Here is a 22,467-nt window from a genome sequence, read left to right as displayed (position 1 = left end):
CCGCGGACCAATCACAGCAAGCCGTGACGAAAATACGTCACGGCTTGCTGTGATTGGTCCGCGTCCCGGCAACATGGCCGCCATTAACCAATCACAAGCCGTGACGTCACGGGAGGCTGGAAACGCGCTCATTTTAAAAAGGGCGCGTGTCCAGCCTCCCGTGACGTCACGGCTTGTGATTGGTTGCGTCGCGGTCAACCAATCACAAGCCGGGAGGCTGGACACGCGCCCATTTCAAAATGAGCGCGTCCAGCCTCCCGGCTTGTGATTGGTTGATCGCGGCGCAACCAATCACAAGCCGTGACGTCACGGGAGGCTGGACACGCGCCCATTTCAAAATGAGCGCGTCCAGCCTCCCGGCTTGTGATTGGTTGATCGCGGCGCAACCAATCACAAGCCGTGACGTCACGGGAGGCTGGACACGCGCCCATTTTAAAATGAGCGCGTGTCCAGCCTCCCGTGACGTCACGGCTTGTGATTGGTCAGGGCGGCCATATTGCCGGGACGCGGACCAATCACAGCAAGCCGTGACGTAATTTCGTCACGGCTTGCTGTGATTGGTCCGCGTCCCGGCAACATGGCCGACCTGACCAATCACAAGCCGGGAATTCACGTAACCAAGTAATAGCGCGAATTTTAAACAAACAACGCTGCCGGTTCCCTCGCTGAAGTCCCGGCTGCGTCGGACAGGTGAGTATAGCGATATTTTTTATTTTAATTCTTTCTTTTACACATTTATATGGTTCCCAGGGCCTGAAGGAGAGTTTCCTCTCCTTCAGACCCTGGGAACCATCAGGAATACCGTCCGATACTTGAGTCCCATTGACTTGTATTGGTATCGGGTATCGGTATCGGATTGGATTCCGATACTGTGACGGTATCGGCCGATACTTTCCGATACCGATACTTTCCGATATCGGAAAGTATCGCTCAACACTAGTGATCGCACATCAGAGGACAGAGAAATAGGGGGATTCGGGGACCCTATCATACTCACCCGGGGTCCCTGGGTCCTCTTCTGCCTTCTCCTGCCAGCCGGCTTTTTCATCATGGCGGGCGCATGCGCAGTGCGCCCGCCATCTGCTGCCATCTGCCGGCCGGCAGGAGAAGACAAGTTGGGGCTAAAATTAGGGTTAGGGTTAGGGTTAGGGTTAGAGTTAGGGTTAGAGTTAGGGTTAGGGTTAGAGTTAGGGTTAGGGTTAGGGTTAGAGTTAGGGTTAGGGTTAGGGTTAGAGTTAGGGTTAGAGTTAGGGTTAGGGTTGGGGCTAAATTTAGGGTTAGGGCTAGGGCTAGGGTTAGGCTACTTTCACACTAGCGTTTTTTGGCTTCCGTCGCAATGCGTCGTTGGAGAAAAAACGCATCCTGCAAAAGTGCTTGCAGGATGCGTTTTTTCTCCATTGGCTTGCATTAGCGACGCATTGCGACGGATTGCCACATGTCGCATCCATCGTGCGACGGATGCGTCGTGCTTCGGCGGACCGTCGACACAAAAAAAACTACATGTAACTTTTTTGTGCGACGTGTCCGCCATTTCCGACCGCGTATGCGTGGCCGGAACTCCGCCCCCGCCTCCCCGCACCTCACAATGGGGCAGCGGATGCATTGAAAAAACAGCATCCGCTGCACCCGTTGTGCGGCGCTTACAACGCTAGCCTCGGTACGTCGGCCCGACACACTGCGATGGGCCGAGTACGACGCTAGTGTGACAGTAGCCTTAGGCTTCTTTCACACTTGTGTCGGTACGGGGCGGTCGCAATGCGTCGGCCCGATGTACCGACGCACGTTGTGAAAATTGTGCACAACGTGGGCAGCGGATGCAGTTTTTCAACGCATCCGCTGCCCAGTCTATGTCCTGGGGAGGAGGGGGCAGAGTTACGGCCGCGCATCCGCGGAAATGGCGGACGCGACGTACAAAAAAAAGGTTACATTGAACTTTTTTTGTGACGACGGGGGCTAAAGTTATGGTTAGGGTTGGGGCTAAAGTTAGGGTTGGGGCTAAAGTTAGGGTTAGAGTTGGGATTAGGGTTAGGGTTTGGATTAGGGTTGGGATTAGTGTTACGTTTGGGATTAGGGTTGGGATTAGGGTTAGGGTTGGGATTAGGGTTAGGGGTGTGTTGGATTTAGGGTTTTGATTAGGGTTATGGTTAGGGTTGAGATTAGGGCTGTTTTGGGGTTAGGGTTGTGATTATCGTTAGGGTTGTGATTAGGATTATGGATCGGGTTGAGATTAGGGTTAGGGCTGTGTTGGGGTTAGGGTTGGAGTTAGAATTGGGGGGTTTCCACTGTTTAGGTACATCAGGGGGTCTCCAAACACGACAGCCAATTTTGCGCTAAAAAAGTCAAATGGTACTCCCTCCCTTCTGAGCTCTGCCGTGCGCCCAAACAGTGGTTTACCCCCACATATGGGGCATCAGCGTACTCGGGATAAATTGGACAACAACTTTTGGGGTCCAATTTCTCCTGTTACCCTTGTGAAAATAAAAACTTGGGGGCTAAAAATCTTTTTTGTTGGAAAAAAATATATTTTTTTTATTTTCACTACTCTGCATTATAAATTTCTGTGAAGCACTTGAGCTTTCAAAGTTCTCACCACATATCTAGATAAGTTCCTTGGGGGTCTATTTTCCAAAATGGGGTCACTTGTTGGGGGTTTCTACTGTTTAGGTACATTAGTGGTCTGCAAACGCAACATAACGCCCGCAGACAATTCTATCAAAGTCTGCATTCCAAAATGGTGCTCCTTCCCTTCCGAGCTCTGCCGTGCGCCCAAACAGTGGTTTACCCCCACATATGGGGTACCAGCATACTCAGGACAAATTGGACAACAACTTTTGGTGTCCAATTTCTCTTGTTACCCTTGTGAAAATAAAAATTTGGGTGCTAAAAAAATCTTTTTGGTGGGAAAAAAAATATTTTTTATTTTCACTACTCTGCATTATAAACTTCTGTGAAGCACTTGGGCATTCAAAGTTCTCACCACATATCTAGATAAGTTCCTTGGGGGGTCTATTTTCCAAAATGGGGTCACTTGTTGGGGGTTTCTACTGTTTAGGTACATTAGGGGTCTGCAAAGGCAACATAACGCCCGCAGACAATTCTATCAAAGCCTGCATTCCAAAATGGCACTCCTTCCCTTCCGAGCTCTGCCGTGCGCCCAAACAGTGGTTTACCCCCACATATGGGGTACCAGCATACTCAGGACAAATTGGACAACAACTTTTGGGGTCCAATTTCTCTTGTTACCCTTGTGAAAATAAAAACTTGGGGGCTAAAAAATCTTTATTGTTAAAAAATATATATTTTTTATTTTCACGACTCTGCATTATAAACTTCTGTGATGCACTTGGGCATTCAAAGTTCTCACTACACATCTAGATAAGTTCCATGGGGGGTCTAGTTTCCAAAATGGGGTCACTTTTGGGGGGTTTCTGCTGTTTAGGCACATCAGGGGCTCTCCAAACGCGATATGGCGTCCGATCTCAATTCCAGTCAATTTTGCATTGAAAAGTCAAATGGCACTCCTTTGCTTCCGAGCTCAGCCATGCGCCCAAACAGTGGTTTACCCCCACATATGGGGTGTCGGCGTACTCAAGACAAATTGTACAACAGCTTCTGGGGTCCATTTTCTCCTGTTACCCTTGGTAAAATAAAAATTTGGAGGCAAAAAGATCATTTTTGTAGAAAAAATGCGATTTTTTTATTTTCACGGCTCTACGTTATAAACTTCTGTGAAGCACCTGGGGGTTTAAAGTGCTCACCACACATCTAGATAAGTTCCTTAAGGGGTCTAGTTTCCAAAATGGTGTCATATGTGGGGGGTCTCTACTGTTTAGGCACATCAGCGGCTCTCCAAACGTGACATGGCGTCCGATCTCAATTCCAGCCAATTCTACATTGAAAAAGTAAAACGACACTCCTTCTCTTCCAAGCTCTGCGGTGCGCCCAAACAGTGGTTTACCCCCATATATGGGGTATCGACGTACTCAGGAGAAATTGTACAACAACTTTTGTGGTCTAATTTCTCCTGTTACCCTTGTGAAAATAAAAATTTGGGGGCAAAAAGATCATTTTTGTAGAAAAAATGAGATTTTTTATTTTCACGGCTCTACGTTATAAACTTCTGTGAAGCACTTGGGGGTTCAAAGTGCTCACCACACATCTAGATAAGTTCCTTGGGGGGTCTAGTTTCCAAAATGGTATCACTTGTGGGGGGTTTCCACTGTTTAGGCACATCAGGGACTCTCCAAACGCGACATGGCATCCGATCTCAATTCCAGCCAATTCTGCATTGAAAAAGTCAAACGGTGCTCCTTCACTTCCAAGCTCTGCGGTGCGCCCAAACAGTGGTTTACCTCCACATATGGGGTATCGACGTACTCAGGAGAAATTGCACAACAACTTTTGTGGTCTAATTTCTCCTGTTACCCTTGTGTAAATAAGAATTTGTGGGCGAAAAAATCATTTTTGTGAAAACAAATGCGATTTTTTATTTTCACGGCTCTACGTTATAAACTTCTGTGAAGCACTTGGGGGTTCAAAGTGCTCACCACACATCTAGATAAGTTCCTTGGGGGGTCTAGTTTCCAAAATGGTGTCACTTGTGGGGGGTTTTCACTGTTTAGACACATTAGGGGCTCTCCAAACGCGACATGGCGTCCGATCTCAATTCCAGCCAATTCTGCATTGAAACAGTCAAACGGTGCTCCTTCACTTCCAAGCTCTGCGGTGCGCCCAAACAGTGGTTTACCTCCACATATGGGGTATCGGCGTACTCAGGAAAAATTGCACAACAAAATTTGTGGTTAAATTTCTGTTTTTACACTTGTGAAAATTAAAAAAAATGGTTCTGAAGTAAAATGTTTGCAAAAAAAAGTAAAATGTTCATTTTTTTCTTCCACATTGTTTTAGTTCCTGTGAAGTACGTAAAGGGTTAATAAACTTCTTGAATGTGGTTTTGAGCAGCTTGAGGGATGCAGTTTTTAGAATGGTGTCACACTTGGTTATTTTCTATCATATAGACCCCTCAAAATCACTTCAAAGGTGATGTGGTCCCTAAAAAAAACATGGTGTTGTAAAAATGAGAAATTGCTGGTCAACTTTTAACCCTTATAACTCCCTAACAAAAAAAAAATTGTTTCCAAAATTGTGCTGATGTAAAGTAGACATGTGAGAAATGTTATTTATTAACTATTTTTTGTGACATATCTCTCTGATTTAAGGGCATAAAAATACAAAGTTTGAAAATTGCAAAATTTTAAAAATTTTCGCCATATTTCCATTTTTTTCATAAATAATCGCAAGTAATATCGAAGAAATGTTACCACTAACTTGAAGTACAACATGTCACGAAAAAACAATCTCAGAATCAGCGGGATCCGATAAAGCGTTCCAGAGTTATAACCTCATAAAGTGACACTGGTCAGAATTGTAAAAATTGGCTCGGTCATTAAGTACCAAATTGGCTCTGTCACTAAGGGGTTAAAGAACATCTCACAAGTTACCGTATATTTTAATCTTATACGGTTATTGTCACGTGCTAAGTCTTTACTTAAGAAAACTTTTTCTACATTGTTTCTACCACTGATATTTTTTTTTATTATGCCATGATACTTTGAGTTGTTTTTTGTTTAGATCTGTTATACCTCATTTTTACTGTGATGATATATGGGACACTTGTGGTACTTAGTAAAAAAAGGCCCACCTTAAATGGGTTAATTAATATCCACCTTTTTGCAAACCTTTGGAACAACGCATTAGGATTATTGGTTGACCAGCTTTATAACTAAAATTTACTTAATTTTAAAGACTGAAGCCCTTGCTTCCATAAACCACTCGCTAGACCCATATGTAGCATTTTTTTTACTTGAAACACACATTAACTAAACCCTGACGCCAAAGGTAAAGATCTTGATGCAGAAAATTGTAACTTGATAGTTAACGCCTTCCCAACATGGCTATTTTCCATTTTTGCATTTTTGTTTTTTCCTCTTCTTTTTTCGAGAGCCATTCCTATTTTATTTTTACCCGGACATAGCCATATGGGGGCTTGTTTTTTGTGGGATGACTTTTACTTTTGAATAACACTATTCATATCATGTGATGTACTGGAAAACGGGAAATAAATTCCCAATGCACTGAAATGGGAAAAATGTGCAATTCCACAATTCTTATTTTTTTAATGTACCATGTTCACTATTTGGTCAAACCAACCTGCTAATATCACTATCAGGGTCAGTACGATTTCACAGATACCAAACATATATAGTTTTGTTTTTATTTCAGTGAAGAAGAAAAACACAAAAGTCTTTTAAAAAAAGTGCTTTTGTAGCCCACAACGTTTTCAATTTTTGGTCAACGGGGGCTGTGTGAGGGATTTTTGACATTTTGATTTTGATTGACAATTTTGAGGTAGATACTATGTGTTTATTACCTCCTATTGCATCCTCCTGCAGTGTTGTGGCAGCAGAAAAAATGTAATTCTATCATTTAGATTATTTTTCTAATTACATCAATTACCAGTTGAGTTTATTAATTTTCTCTTTTGGTAGATTGGATGTTTAAAGGTGTAATGATACCACATATGTGTATTTATTTAATTAATTTATTTATTGATATATTTATAATGGGGCAAAATTAGATTGACTTTAAGTTTTATATTTTTAAAAACTTGTTTTTACTTTTCACTGTATTTGTTGGTCCCCTTAGGGGACTTGAGCCTGTGATTGGCTGATCGCTTGTGTTATATACAGCAATAGCACAGTATTGCTCTATATATCAAAAATCATGGTCCTATTAACATCAGCCAAAAGCTGGCATTCACAGGACTACCATTATGACAGGCACAGAGATCTTCAGCAGACTCCTAGCTGTCATGGCAACCCATTGGTGCCTCATGATCACATCATGGGAGCAGCGATAGGTGCATGTAATGATACGTCCCCCGACAACACGCTATAAATGACGCTGTCAGAGATTGCACCCAGCATTTAATAGCAAAACTCCACCCACAGCTGTTAAATGCAGATGATGACTGAATATCACAGCCATCATCTGCATGTATCAAAGTCTAGGAGCTGACATATGACATAATTCTCTCAACAGAATTTTGTGATGTTGCTAGATAACACTGATTTAATACATAATTAGAATATAAAATTCAGTAAAGATAATATAACATTGAGAAGATGATGAAGAAGGAAAAAGGGAGAAGGAGGAAAAAGGGATAAGAAGAACAAAGATAAAGGAGGAAGGAGAAAAAAGAAGGAAGATGAAAAATGAATAAGATGGAGAAGAGAAACAAGAAGGGAGAAGAAGACTAAGAAGAGGACGAATGAGGAAGAAACAGAAGAACAGGAAGAAAAAAAGGAACAAGAATTCCATAAGATCTATGTGAACTTGGCTTTGTTCACCCAAATCCATTCTAGAGATATCTGTGGTCACATTGGGGACTGAGTCTACGCCATTGAAGCTTGCACCCACCTGTAAAGTAACTTAGAGTACTGGTTTATCTTCTTTTGTTACTGTTAATTGGGTTGTAAATTATAGTTGTAACAGATCAACGCACCGATTGCTCAAACACAAAATGCATAGTGCTAATGCTCCAGGTAAACGAGTGACATCTCTATGCTGTTTGTGTAGGCACGCTTTGATAAGGACTGAGGGGAGCCTGCATGTACTTTTAACAATGGTTACATATTTTTAGCAGATATATACTGTATGATAGATTGAAAAAAATAAAGTAAAAATTGTAAAGTAATAATGTAGGTCACATCACCTCCTCCAAGATTGCACTGAACACTAGAACTTTGTTATAAGCTAAATTTAGTCTCTCTTTCATGTGACGCATTTGTACTTGCACAGCGCCTAAAACTGGTTACTCTCAACTTCTAGGAAGACTGTAGTAGAACACTTCAAAGGTCATGTTCTACTACTCACTTTACATTCTGTCACTTGTGGTATAAATTAACTATGACTAGTGCTAAAAATAAATTTTCTTTCTCTATTCAATGAAAGTGAGTTCCGTGTGAAATTTGAATTTTCAAAAAAATATTGTCTGATGTGTTCAGTTAATCATGAGGTTTACGTGTGGAAATCAATCAGCAATTAAAAAAAAATACATACATATCTGGTTCACTTAAAATCATGTAACTTTTGCAATATATATTATCAAGTGATTTCTTTTTCACCTTCCAACAGTCTGTAGTCCTAGTTTATTTGCTTATAGGCTCTATGTAAAAGTTAAGAAAGCTTTATCAATCAGCATAGAATGTGTCTAGTATAAAACATTGAAAAGAGTACGGGGAGGAGAGGGAGGCAGAGGCAGGTGTAGTATCTCTTCACAGTGAGTTAGCTTTATTTTGGAGACGAGAGAGGCAAAAGAGATATCTGATTGGTTTAGAGCACAAAGTACAACTACAGGGTGGGCCATTTATATGGATACACCTAAATAAAATGGGAATGGTTGGCGATATTAACTTCCTGTTTGTGGCACATTAGTATATGGGAGGGGGAAAACTTTTCAAGATGGGTGGTGACCATGGCGGCCATTTTGAAGTCAGCCATTTTGGATCCAACTTTTTTCAATGGGAAGAGGGTCATGTGACACATCAAACTTATTGAAAATTTCACAATAAAAACAACTGTGTGCTTGGATTTAACGTAACTTTATTCTTTAATGAGTTATTTACAAGTTTATGACCACTTCTAAAATTTGTTCAAAGTGCTGCTCATTGTGTTGGTGTGTTGGATTGTCAATGCAACCCTCTTCTCCCACTCTTGACACACTGATAGCAACACCGCAGAAGAAATGCTAGCACAGGCTTCCAGTATCTGTTGTTTGAGATGCTGCAAATCTCGTATCTTCACAGCATAGACAGTTGCCTTCAGATGACCCCAAAGATAAAAGTCTAAGGGGGTCAGATCGGGAGACTTTGGTGGCCATTCAACTGGCCCACAGTGACCATCATGATGTGCTGCCCTCTTTATGCACTGAAGGCATGTTCCCTGAATTTTTCCAGCAAGATGGTGCACCACCACATTATGGGTGTCTGGTCCGAGCATTCCTACATGAACAGTTTCCTGTAATATGGATTGGTCATTGTGGCCCAGTTGAATGGCAACCAAGGGCTCCCCATCTGACCCCCTTAGACTTTTATCTTTGGGGGTCATCTGAAGGCAACTGTCTATGTTGTGAAGATACAAGATGTGCAGCATCTGAAACAATGGATACTGGAAGTCTGTGCTAGCATTTCTTCTGCGATGTTGCTATCAGTGTGTCAAGAGTGGGTGAAGAGGGTTGTATTGACAATCCAACACAATGGGCAGCACTTTTAACACATTTTATAAGTGGTCATTAACTTGCAAATAACTGATGAAAGAACAGTTATGTTAAAACCAAGCACACCATTGTTTTTCTTGTGAAATTCTCAATACGTTTGATGTGTCACATGACCCTCTTCCCATTGGAAAAAATACAGTTGATCCAAAATGGCCGACTTCAAAATGGCCGCCATGGTCACCACCCATCTTGAAAAGTTTTCCCCTCCCATATACTAATGTGCCACAAACAGGAAGTTGATATCACCAACCATTCCCATTTTATTTGGGTGCATCCATATAAATGGCCCACCCTGTATATCATTACTACAAGAAGAGCCCACCCAATCAGCTCTCACTTCCTCAGGAATACTTATTCGCTCGAAGGCAGGGACAGTGAAGCTGGTGATGATTGTGTTCAGGGCTCACATGAAGAAAGAACCTCATGTGAATGCTAAGATTGCTGGAACAGCATAGGAGGTGAGTATAATTCTTTTTATTTTAATGGGGTCAAACATTCATATTTAGAAGGGGTTGTCCTATTAGAGAACAATCCTATTTATTAGGTCTAACAGTGTAATTGTGAAATTAAGCGCCAAAATGAAGAAAAGTGAGAAAAATTGGCAGTTCGAATGGTAAAATAATAAATCTTTATTTTACACACATTAAAAAAAATCCATATAGTATAAAGTTTTTCTTTTTTCAACGTATTAGGATTTTTTTTCCCACTTTCCAGTACATCACATGATAAAATGAATAATGTCCTTCAAAAGTACAACTCGGTCATATGGACAGAAAAATAAAAAAAAAATATGGCTCTTGGAAGAAGAGAAGAAAAAAAGGAAAACGAAAAAAAGGAAAATAGCCCAGTCAAGAAGGGGTTAATGTATCCAAAATAAATATTTATTATTCCACCAGAGGAAGTGCCATTTTTTTTTCGTTTTCTTCAAGATTGCTGATCTTCAAAAGTGGGATTTCGCAACTATGGTATAAGATGGATTCAAGCATCAATGCCATTGAAACGTTGTAAGCTCACAATTTTTTCTTTCAGGGCCAAAATGGATTGTTTTTTAGCTGAACCATTGGGGCAGGAAAGTTGGACAACAAAATGGAGGAGTAGATCCATGACTAAGTACGTGCAATTTGCATTTTTTAGAGCACATTCAGGTCATGTGCTGATTTAAAGAAAAAGGCAGAAAACCTCTTAGAGTCTCAACCTACATTTGAATATAGAACATCAAAATGTCTGCCTTTCGAAGAGCGAAACGGTTAGCTTATTGAAAAGTGCAAAGATTATATTTATGATTAAAGAAATACAAATAATTATTATGATTTCGCTTTCTTACTAATGTCAATACTATGTTTCTTTTCATCAGGGGCAGAGCTACATTATAACACATAGTCTATGCTTAACATTATAATTTTCATGGAATAGCACACAAAGGAAAACAACAAAAACAAAACATAACCTATTTGTTGAGCTAAAACTATACACAAGAAAAAATATTTAAATGACAATTTAACATTTTCTAAGTTACGTTCAGTAAATAGATTCTATCACTATGAGGTAATAAATTTAGCAATGTTTTTAGCCAAACCAATATCCTTATAAAATGAATTAGTTAATTTAATTAATTTTTATAGCTCATAAACCAAATGACAAATCACACTGACATCAGTACCACATCTGACCACATGGAGTGCTGTTAAGAAAACATTTGTATATGAGCCATACTATAATATTGACACCAATGTTCTAAAATGGTATTTACTGGTAGAAACATTTATTGTAGTACATTTTTTGTTTTCCAATTGACAAATTATGCAACAATTCTGAAAACAAGCAAAGTTAAAGCAAAATTGTATATTTTGTAAGAATTTGATATTGGTTTAGCCCCCTCAAAAATACCCTTCACTCTAATTAGAAATCAGATACACATGAAATGCACAAATATTTATAATTGTAAAATGTTAGAATATTTGACTTGCATTAATCGTAAACCTTATGTTTTTTTGTAAAGCGGTACGTACCAGTATTTAGAAACATGGCGTCTGCCCTGCCCTCAGGAAGAAAAACAGACTTCAGCCAGTCAGCAGGAGATTTCAAACCATTTCTCAGACACAAAGGCCACAGGAATTAGATGCCGATCAGAAGAAGTAGGTCTGCAGCGAGCAGAAAAAAGGGCTTGCGCGTGCTGGTACGTAACACACAACAAGCAAGCCTGGTCAGGCCTGCTGCAAAAAAATTGCTAATTAAAAGACACATGCTCTAAACAAATGCTTTACTGGAAAGTTGGCCTCTCATTTATATATATATATATATAATAATGGAGAATTGTTGGCAAATACTTTTAATTTTCATGAGAACTACAGAAAAATTATACCTATTAGGAACTTGTTGCTTGCTCACAATGGAGACAACTAGTTTGTCCATTTATGGCATATCCAATAAGCTACTGCCTACAAATTCAATATATTTTGCTTTCAGACACCATGGCTATTCAGTTTTATGCTTCCAAGTACTTCCGTGTGGCCTAGCTAAAATAAGTGTTTACAGTGTTTTGTGGAGGGGATATCTTTGTACAGCAGATAGGACATGAGCAATATGTTTCAGTAGATTTTCTGGAGTGCATAAAGAATACACCATGTACCATAAATCACTGGATAGATAAAGGTGACCGGCCTTAGGCTACAATTCTACAGTCACTCTGTGTGACTGCTGCAAACTTGTGAACCCTCAGATCGCGCATACTGTTCATTGTGAGAATTCTACAGGAGCGGCAGGTGCGTGACCACAAGTATGCGATTTGCATTCATACGGTCACGTGCCAACTAGACGTACCCTGCCTCGCTCAATGCAAGTGTATTGAGCGAGGCTAGACACATCTAGTCAGAATGTGGCTGTAAGTATGTAATTCATATACTGTATTTTTCTGATTATAATGCTCACTTTTCCCCCCAACTTTGGGAGGAAGGGGGTGCGTCTTATAATCTGAATGTAGCTTACTTGTTGAGGGGTAACCGCTGTGGTAGAACAGGGTCACAGGAGGAAGGATCACTGCTTCAGGAAGCTGGCAACAGGAGTGGGCCAAGGCTGCAGGTCCTGGGCTTGGAAGATGGGGGTTGTCCCGGCTCTGTGAGGCTGTAAGCCCTGAGTTATCCTAAGATGTCGGAGCTGAGCAGAGTCCTACTCCCCGCTGATTTCCCTGCGATGAGCTTTGAGAAAATTGCCGCTGGAGGCTGTGCATGCTCAGATTAAGATATTGGGCAACAACTATGCCTCCTGTGACCCCGTTCTACCACCACTGATTCCCCCGGTAAGCTACTGTAAAATGGGACTAAAAGATGCACCACCATTTTATTTTAAACATTTTTTTCTTTTTTTCTCCCCAAAATTTAGGCTGCATTTTAAACTCTTTTTCAATTACTAATGGGTTTCTGATTCTCTTGGTTCATTTACACAAGGTGCAAATTGCACCTACTTAGTCAAACAGGCTACCAATTACCAGATAGAAGAGCAAAATATTTGCTCAGCTGGTGAAAAAATTGTTAAGCTTGTTGCTCATTTTCGGCAGTCCATTGTCCTGTGTAAACAGTACATTGTGCTGGCGAGAACAATGGCAGTCTATGCACACAGAATGATCTTGTTCGTCTGAACAAGCTGCTAAATGACTGCTGATGTGCTTTCATGTAGCCAATCGGCAGTCATTTAATAACAGTGGGATGGCCAATCTAATTCCACCCCTAGTGGATCACTGCTTCTTTAACGTCACCCACATGGAGGATATCAAAAGAGAAAATTGCATCTGCCTATGAATTTTCCTTGTAGCAACTATAAATGAATAGTTGACATAAGGTAATAACAAGCTGATAATCCAATGTCTATGGCTCATCAAAGACATTAAATTTCTAGAAGGTCGAGATGTAATTAGTAAACTCATTAACTTACACATTCAGGTATATAAAGTTATTATTGAAAAGAAACCCATAAGAAATACACCATAATGGCAGGTAAATGGCTCCACATTTGTCATTCTTGAAAGCCCATTATTGCTTTAGAATCTGGGACTTTTGGAGGAACGTTGCTTACTCTGGTTGGTCAGTCCGATTTTGATTATTCCCAGAACATGTTACACTATATTGATACTACATATGTATCTATTTAAAAAATGTTAATTGCATTGATTATGCTGAGGATTTAATTATATATTTGATAATAAAGTATTTTAGCATTTCATCATTTGAATACTTGGTCTAATGAAATGTATTTCTGCCACCTTCAACTGACTGACTTCATTAAAATGTAATTGTAACTGAGGCTGCTGATTTTCTTTTTTACACTCCTGGAATTTTAATAAAACTTGCCATAACAGAAATTACTTTCTTTTTTTTCTAACTTGTTCAAAAAATTATTTGCTGTCACTTTATGCTAAAATGAACACGAGAGAAATGTACAAACACATGTCAAGCAAGTTTATTGAATTTGAAATATATTTCAATGCAAAATAGCATATAAGAGGCAAATAAAGATTTTGAACATTAAATTCTGAACAAAAAGAGTGGAGCAAACCTCCCTTAGAGTAGAAATATTTTTGTATAATAATATGTTGTTTTATAGGCAGCCAATTTATTCTGCAAGGCTTCAAAGGAAAACCATTACCATTGCTGTAAAATCTGGAATATTGCACCTCAACATTTTATAAGGTTGAAAGACTTAAAGAGGGCCGGTCACAATCTAAAAAGTGCCTCTTATTTCATTCTTGCTGCTCCCCTGAATATACTGTTTTTTTTATAATTTATATTACGGATCCAGATTTTTTTTTTATTTAGTGCTAACTTTATGGTCTTTTCCAAGGGGTCGTTGCAGATAGCATTTTCTGGGACCATGTTATTAGGCTGCTCTGTATAATAACCCCATGAGCAATGCCCTTTTGGTAAAGGCCATAAATAAAAAGGTCCATATCACTGACAAAAAAAAAATCAGGGGAGCAGAAGGAATAACATAAGAGAAAAATATTAAGCAACGTTTGACCTTGTGACAGGTCCTCTTTAAATGATCATGAAACCTTTTATAAAAATCAATTATCATGGTCATGAAAATTCTGATACCCAGAACTGTTGTGAATTTGGATTCTGGGCTCCCCCGGTGGCCGCTTGTGGAATTGGACTTGTCATCCTCTTTCCTGTTTCACCTGGTTCCATCAGTAGTGGGTGTCGCTATTTAAGCTCATTTCTCTGGTGGTTTCTTGCCGGTCAACAATGTTATCTGATGCCTCTCAGTGCTTGTTCCTGCTTCTAGACAACTACTAGATAAGTTGGACTTTTGTCCATGTTTTGTTTTGCCTATTTGTTCCAGTTCACAGCTGAAGTTTTGTTACTGTGTCTGGAAAGCTCTCGTTGATCAGGGATTGCTACTCTGGCGTTATGAGTTAATGCCAGAGTTTAAGGTAATCTCTGGATGGTGTTTTGTTAGTGTTTTTCTGCTGACCATGAAAGTATACTATCTGTCTTCTGCTATCTAGTAAGCGGACCTCAAATTTGCTAAGACTATTTTCCTGCTGCGTTTGTTGTTTCATCTGAACTCACCGTCATTATATGTGGGGGGCTACTGTCTTCTTTGGAATATTTCTCTAGAGGTGAGCCAGGTCTTATATTTCCCTCTGCTAGCTATTTAGGTCTTAGGCCAGAGCTGGGCATCTAGCGATAAATAGGAAATGCTACCTGGCTATTTCTAGTTGCGCGGCAGGCTTAGTTCATGGTCAGTATAGTTCCATCTTCCGAGAGCTTGTCCCTCTATAGGCTTGCTATGATCTCTGCCTGCAGAGATCATGACAGTTTGACCGGCCGTTAAAGTGTTAAAGACCCAGGTTGAGAAAGGAGAGTTATAAGAAGTCTGCTGGAATTTTTTTTTTTTTTTTTTTTTTTTTTCCTCCAGTCTGCCTTGCTGCAGTCTTTTTTCTCTCTCTCCTCCTAATCTCTGTATGGCTCTGTGTGCACCTGACAATAATGGATCTCCAGAGTGTAACTGCGGGTTTGAATAATCTCATCACGAAAGTACAAAATTTACAAGATTTTGTGGTACATGCTCCGGTATCTGAGCCGAGAATTCCTTTGCCGGAGTTCTTCACAGGGAATAGAGCTAGCTTCCAGAATTTCCGAAATAATTGTAAGCTTTATTTGTCCCTGAAGTCTCGTTCAGCTGGAGACCCTGCTCAGCAGGTTAGGATTGTGATTTCCTTGCTCAGGGGTGACCCTCAAGATTGGGCCTTCTCATTGCCAGCAGGGGATCCTGCGTTACGCGATGTGGATGCCGTTAGGGATGTTATGGTGGGGTTCCCTGTGCCTGCAGGTCTGAATGAGTCCATGACAATGGCTATTCAGATTGATAGGCGTCTGCGGGAGCGCAAACCGGTGCACCATCTGGCGGTGTCTATGGAAAAGACGCCAGAAAGTATGCAGTGTGATAGAATTCTGTCCAGGAGCGAGCGACAGAATTTTAGACGGAAGAATGGATTGTGTTTCTATTGTGGGGATTCTACTCATGTTATATCAGCATGCTCTAGGCGTACAAAGAAGCTTGATAAGTCTGTTTCCATTGGCACCATTCAGTCTAAGTTTATTTTGTCTGTAACCCTGATTTGCTCTTTGTCATCCATTGTCACGGACGCCTATGTTGACTCTGGCGCCGCTCTGAGTCTTATGGATTGGTCCTTTGCCAATCGTTGTGGTTTTGATTTAGAGCCTTTGGAGACTCTTATTCCTCTGAAGGGGATTGACTCCACCCCATTGGCTAATAATAAACCACAATACTGGACACAAGTAACCATGCGTATCAATCCGGATCACCAGGAGATTATTCGTTTCCTGGTGCTGTATAATTTACATGACGATTTGGTACTGGGATTGCCATGGTTGCAGTCTCACAACCCAGTCTTGGACTGGAGAGCAATGTCTGTGTTGAGCTGGGGATGTAAGGGTATTCATGGGGACGTACCTTTGGTTTCTATTTCGTCGTCCATTCCCTCTGAAGTCCCTGAGTTCCTCTCTGATTATCAAGACGTCTTTGACGAACCCAAGCTTGGGTCGTTACCTCCGCACCGTGAGTGCGATTGTGCCATAGATTTGATACCGGGTTGTAAATATCCAAAGGGTCGTTTGTTTAATTTGTCTGTGCCGGAACATGCTGCTATGCGGGAATATATAAAGGAGTCTTTGGAAAAGGGACATATTCGTCCATCTTCTTCTCCCTTGGGAGCTGGGTTTTTCTTTGTCTCAAAAAAAGACGGCTCTTTGAGACCATGTATTGATTATCGGCTTCTGAATAAGATCACTGTTAAGTATCAATACCCATTGCCATTGCTTACTGATTTGTTTGCTCGTATAGAGGGTGCTAAGTGGTTCTCTAAAATTGATCTTCGTGGGGCGTATAATTTGGTGCGGATCAGGCAGGGGGATGAGTGGAAGACCGCATTTAATACGCCCGAGGGCCACTTTGAGTATTTGGTCATGCCTTTTGGTCTTTCTAATGCCCCTTCAGTTTTCCAGTCTTTTATGCATGATATTTTCCGCGATTTTCTGGATAAATTTATGATAATATATCTGGATGATATTCTGATTTTTTCTGATGACTGGGACTCTCATGTCCAGCAGGTCAGGAGAGTTTTTCAGGTTCTGCGGTCTAATTCTTTATGTGTGAAGGGGTCTAAGTGCGTTTTTGGGGTCCAGAAAATTTCCTTTTTGGGGTATATTTTTTCTCCCTCTTCCATTGAGATGGATCCCGTCAAGGTGCAAGCTATTTGTGACTGGACTCAGCCCTCCTCTCTTAAGGGTCTTTAGAGATTTTTGGGCTTTGCCAACTTTTACCGCCGATTTATTGCTGGTTTTTCGGATGTCGTTAAACCACTGACTGATTTGACCAGACAAGGCGCTGATGTTGCTAATTGGTCCCCTCATGCTGTGGAGGCCTTTCAGGAGCTTAAGCGCCGTTTTGCCTCTGCCCCTGTGTTGCGTCAGCCTGATGTGAATCTGCCTTTTCAGGTTGAGGTTGACGCTTCGGAGATCGGAGCTGGGGCAGTGTTGTCGCAGAAAGGTTCCGACTGCTCCGTCATTAGGCCTTGTGCCTTCTTTTCTCGCAAATTTTCGCCCGCAGAGCGGAATTATGATGTTGGGAATCGGGAGCTTTTGGCCATGAAGTGGGCGTTTGAGGAGTGGCGCCATTGGCTCGAGGGGGCTAGGCATCAGGTGGTGGTATTGACTGACCACAAAAATTTGATTTATCTTGAGACTGCCAGACGCCTGAATCCTAGACAGGCGCGCTGGTCTTTATTTTTTTCTCGCTTTAATTTTGTGGTGTCATATCTACCGGGTTCTAAGAATGTTAAGGCAGATGCCCTTTCTAGGAGTTTTGACCCGGACTCTCCTGGTAATTCTGAACCCACAGGTATCCTTAGGGAGGGAGTAATTTTGTCGGCCGTTTCTCCTGATCTGCGGCGGTCCTTGCAAGAGTTTCAGGCGGATAGACCGGATCGTTGTCCGCCTGATAGACTGTTTGTTCCGGATGATTGGACCAGCAGAGTCATCTCTGAGGTACATTCTTCTGCATTGGCAGGTCATCCCGGAATTTTTGGTACCAGGGATTTGGTGGCAAGATCCTTCTGGTGGCCTTCCCTGTCACGAGATGTGCGAGTCTTTGTGCAGTCATGTGACGTTTGTGCTCGGGCCAAGTCTTGTAGTTCTCGGGCTAGCGGACTGCTGTTGCCCTTGTCTATTCCTAAGAGGCCTTGGACACACATCTCGATGGATTTTATTTCAGATCTGCCTGTTTCCCAGAAGATGTCTGTCATCTGGGTGGTCTGTGACCGTTTCTCTAAAATGGTCCATTTGGTTCCTCTGCCCAAGTTGCCTTCTTCTTCTGAGTTGGTTCCTCTGTTTTTTCAGAATGTTGTCCGATTGCACGGTATTCCTGAGAATATTGTTTCTGACAGAGGTACCCAATTTGTGTCTAGATTTTGGCGGGCATTCTGTGCTAGGATGGGCATAGATTTGTCTTTTTCGTCTGCTTTTCACCCTCAGACTAATGGCCAGACCGAGCGGACTAATCAGACCCTTGAGACATATCTGAGGTGTTTTGTCTCTGCTGACCAGGATGATTGGGTTGCTTTTTTGCCATTGGCAGAGTTCGCCCTCAATAATCGGGCCAGTTCTTCCACCTTGGTGTCCCCGTTTTTCTGTAATTCGGGGTTTCACCCTCGATTTTCCTCCGGTCAGGTGGAATCCTCGGATTGTCCTGGAGTGGATGCGGTGGTGGAGAGATTGCATCACATCTGGGGGCAGGTTATGGACAATTTGAAGTTGTCCCAGGAGAAGACTCAGCGTTTTGCCAACCGTCATCGTCGTGTTGGTTCTCGGCTTTGTGTTGGAGATTTAGTGTGGTTGTCTTCTCGTTTTGTCCCTATGAGGGTCTCTTCTCCTAAGTTTAAACCTCGGTTCATCGGCCCTTATAGAATATTGGAGATTCTTAATCCTGTTTCTTTCCGTTTGGACCTCCCTGCGTCCTTTTCCATTCATAACGTTTTTCATCGGTCGTTATTGCGCAGGTATGAGGTACCTGTTGTACCTTCAGTTGAGCCTCCTGCTCCGGTGTTGGTTGAGGGTGAGTTGGAGTACGTTGTGGAGAAAATTTTGGACTCTCGTGTTTCCAGACGGAAACTCCAGTATCTGGTCAACTGGAAGGGTTACGGCCAGGAGGATAATTCTTGGGTCAATGCATCTGATGTTCATGCTTCTGATCTTGTTCGTGCCTTCCATAGGGCTCATCCTGGTCGCCCTGGTGGATCTGGTGAGGGTTCGGTGCCCCCTCCTTGAGGGGGGGGTACTGTTGTGAATTTGGATTCTGGGCTCCCCCGGTGGCCGCTTGTGGAATTGGACTTGTCATCCTCTTTCCTGTTTCACCTGGTTCCATCAGTAGTGGGTGTCGCTATTTAAGCTCATTTCTCTGGTGGTTTCTTGCCGGTCAACAATGTTATCTGATGCCTCTCAGTGCTTGTTCCTGCTTCTAGACAACTACTAGATAAGTTGGACTTTTGTCCATGTTTTGTTTTGCCTATTTGTTCCAGTTCACAGCTGAAGTTTTGTTACTGTGTCTGGAAAGCTCTCGTTGATCAGGGATTGCTACTCTGGCGTTATGAGTTAATGCCAGAGTTTAAGGTAATCTCTGGATGGTGTTTTGTTAGTGTTTTTCTGCTGACCATGAAAGTATACTATCTGTCTTCTGCTATCTAGTAAGCGGACCTCAAATTTGCTAAGACTATTTTCCTGCTGCGTTTGTTGTTTCATCTGAACTCACCGTCATTATATGTGGGGGGCTACTGTCTTCTTTGGAATATTTCTCTAGAGGTGAGCCAGGTCTTATATTTCCCTCTGCTAGCTATTTAGGTCTTAGGCCAGAGCTGGGCATCTAGCGATAAATAGGAAATGCTACCTGGCTATTTCTAGTTGCGCGGCAGGCTTAGTTCATGGTCAGTATAGTTCCATCTTCCGAGAGCTTGTCCCTCTATAGGCTTGCTATGATCTCTGCCTGCAGAGATCATGACACAGAACATATTATTGTGATATGAGCGGATCTAACAAAATTTGAATTCAGCAAATCACTCGGACTTTCCCGGGAAATTTGATATACAGTGTAGTTAAACTCCATGAATTGAATATCCCTCATTATGCTCTGGGGTCTCTTTGGACCCCAAAGCATGATAAATGTAAGATGATGAAAACAAAAAAAATACTTATGCTCACCTTATCGCTCAACTCTTCGGCCCCTCCGCTCTTCGCCAACCCTTGTCCAGTCCTCAGTGCATCTAATTATCACTGCCATAGAGTGCTGAATCTCTGTGCCTTTTCACAATAGACCTGGACTTTTGTCCCTGTTGAGGCACAGGAATGCTCCACGAATAAGCATGCACAAGGCTGCAACATCATGGCATTACAATGTGCTCCAGGACCTTGTGTGGGAAAGTCCTGGGCCTCATCAGTTCTGGGCTTGCATGAAGAGACTTGGGGATCAAGAGCTTGATGATGGTGATAAGATGTGCCAAAGACCGGACAAGGGATGGTGAAAAGTGGAGGGACCGGAGAGGTAAGCAGTAAGGTGTGCATAAATATTTTTTTTAACTTTTTAAAAGTTGGTTAGCTCTTAAAGACACTCATCTTATTTTGTCATGTCATTTATTAGTTGGGCTGAACGATAACTAATTTTTGAGGCGTAAATTTGCACTAAGCATTTGTCACTTCCACAATGATTACTTGTGATATTCATGAGAGCATGACATATATAAACAAGTTTTGAACTTCCCTGGAAGACTGTTTCTGATGACCCACTTGCCCAAGTGTTGTAGTCATTCAGGTAGTCATAGTGAGGAAGTTGGCAGCTTTGCTTGGCAGTAATACAAGATTCCAAAACCCGTTCAATATGTATTATGACAATCAGTTGAACATTAGGCTTTCTTCAATGTGGGGCATATGGAAGTTAAAGACAGTATATCACCACTTAGGACTCACCCCCAAAGAACTCTGGAATGCAACAGCTTTCCCTGGCCAAAATAATAACCCCATTTGCCTTTCAATACAGTTTATGAGTGAATGCTAAATGTTGACCTTGCTCCAGTAGATACAGAGTTTTTGAGATAATACAATGCTGACAAAGCTCAAGGATTTTTCAATTTTGTAAATGTTAACTTTCATAAAAAAGCTTTTGAACAAACTCTAAATATATGGCCATTGATTGTAAACCAGCAAAATAACATAAATATTCTTTCCTTCATGTTTTTGTAGCAACCATAGTGAATTTATTTGTCTACATCTCATTTTAAAACTCTTTCTTAGAGGCCAATGGATCCAAAAAAGCATTAGTTTAAGGCAACATAAAAAAGCAATGAACTATATTCAACAAATGCAATACAGTAATGGAAAAAGAACAGTGATTTACAAAAACAATGCTTACAATGATACACGAATGGGCCCTAAAAAAGAAAAGCCGTATTAAAAATGAAATACCTAACACCCATCATTAACTGATCAAGACATATTTCTAATGTTATTACATACATGTACGAAATGGTTTGAAAATTCTTGCCAATTTTGTTTACTGCAAAACTGCAATAATTCCAAATTGAAAACTTTTGTAGTTTCTATTCAACGGAAAATTGTGTCAGGGCCCTTTTTCCTAACATACAAAAATACCTAAAAAGAGTCACATCATGTTTTAGTATTTCATAGAATTTCAATATTGAAATTATTACATTTAATACAAATTACATAAAACCACTTCAAGTGCAAAGAAAAGACAATGGAAACCACAGATTTATGAAAGCAAGTAGAATAATTTTTAGAACTCAAAATAAAAAAATTGAAGGCAAAAAAATAAAAAAGAGTATATTTATTTAAATAAACAAAATAAAAGTTTATAAAAATATAACAAAATCATGTAGTAGGATATTTTGTTTGGTATAATGTTTATGCCAATACTTAGTTAAAAAAATAGTTTCTTTGGAGAAAAAAACTTATCAAATGAAGCCCCCAAAGAAGAAGTTGTTTGTTGGATGTCCTGTTATTTAGAATTCAAATAATGAACTTTGTGGGAACTTTGAAATACTGATTCTGCAGTGGCACCACCGGAAAAATGAAAGAGTAATCCTTGTCTTACGGTAATTTTTATTTTATGAATCAATAGTACACTGGAAAATAAGCAACGCTCTAATATATCTTATATTAGAAATCTTCTCCTTGCTCTGCCAGGATGGATATTTCTCTCTGAATCCATGGGTAAAATATGTAAAATCTGTCTTCAGTGAAGACAGATTTTCAACTTTTTAAGATAGAATTTTAAAAGCACCAAATGTCCTTTCATAAGAGTAGGAGATGGAAGAGATACAGACATTCTGCTGCAAGTTCTCCTAAAAAGATAGTTAAAGTTCTCCAAAGAACTTTGAGCCCCAAATATCATCTCCTATCTTAGAAAAAGTCAAATGTTGCAATCCTTTACTGTATTTTTTAGTTTCTTCCTTGTACATTCTGTCCATTCCTTTAGTTAAGCTTTTCTGGAGCTTAAAATGTGAAAATGAATCTGAAAGTTATCCTGTACTTTTATGCTGACTTTTA

General features: G+C 40.9%; 1 protein-coding gene across 3 annotated transcripts in view; it reads right to left on the bottom strand.

Annotated features, from left to right (window-relative positions):
- Positions 1-22,467, bottom strand: part of AJAP1 (adherens junctions associated protein 1) — a 446,974-nt gene that overhangs the window by 30,349 nt on the left and 394,158 nt on the right. The window contains exon 5 of one of the 3 annotated variants that reach the window (XM_077250316.1): positions 11,347-11,510. The exons of 1 other annotated variant lie outside the window; for it this stretch is intronic. In XM_077250316.1, coding sequence (XP_077106431.1) covers positions 11,453-11,510 — 58 coding nt within the window. In that variant the 3' untranslated portion in view covers positions 11,347-11,452. The remainder of the gene's footprint in view (positions 1-11,346; positions 11,511-22,467) is intronic. One more of the 3 variants, XM_077250315.1, reaches the window with a different exon arrangement.

The sequence above is a fragment of the Ranitomeya variabilis genome, chromosome 4 (assembly GCF_051348905.1).
Source record: "Ranitomeya variabilis isolate aRanVar5 chromosome 4, aRanVar5.hap1, whole genome shotgun sequence".
In the NCBI taxonomy this organism is placed as follows: Eukaryota; Metazoa; Chordata; class Amphibia; order Anura; family Dendrobatidae; genus Ranitomeya; species Ranitomeya variabilis.
The sequence above is the reverse complement of the archived record's forward strand: the minus strand, read 5'-3'. Positions and strand labels throughout refer to the sequence as shown.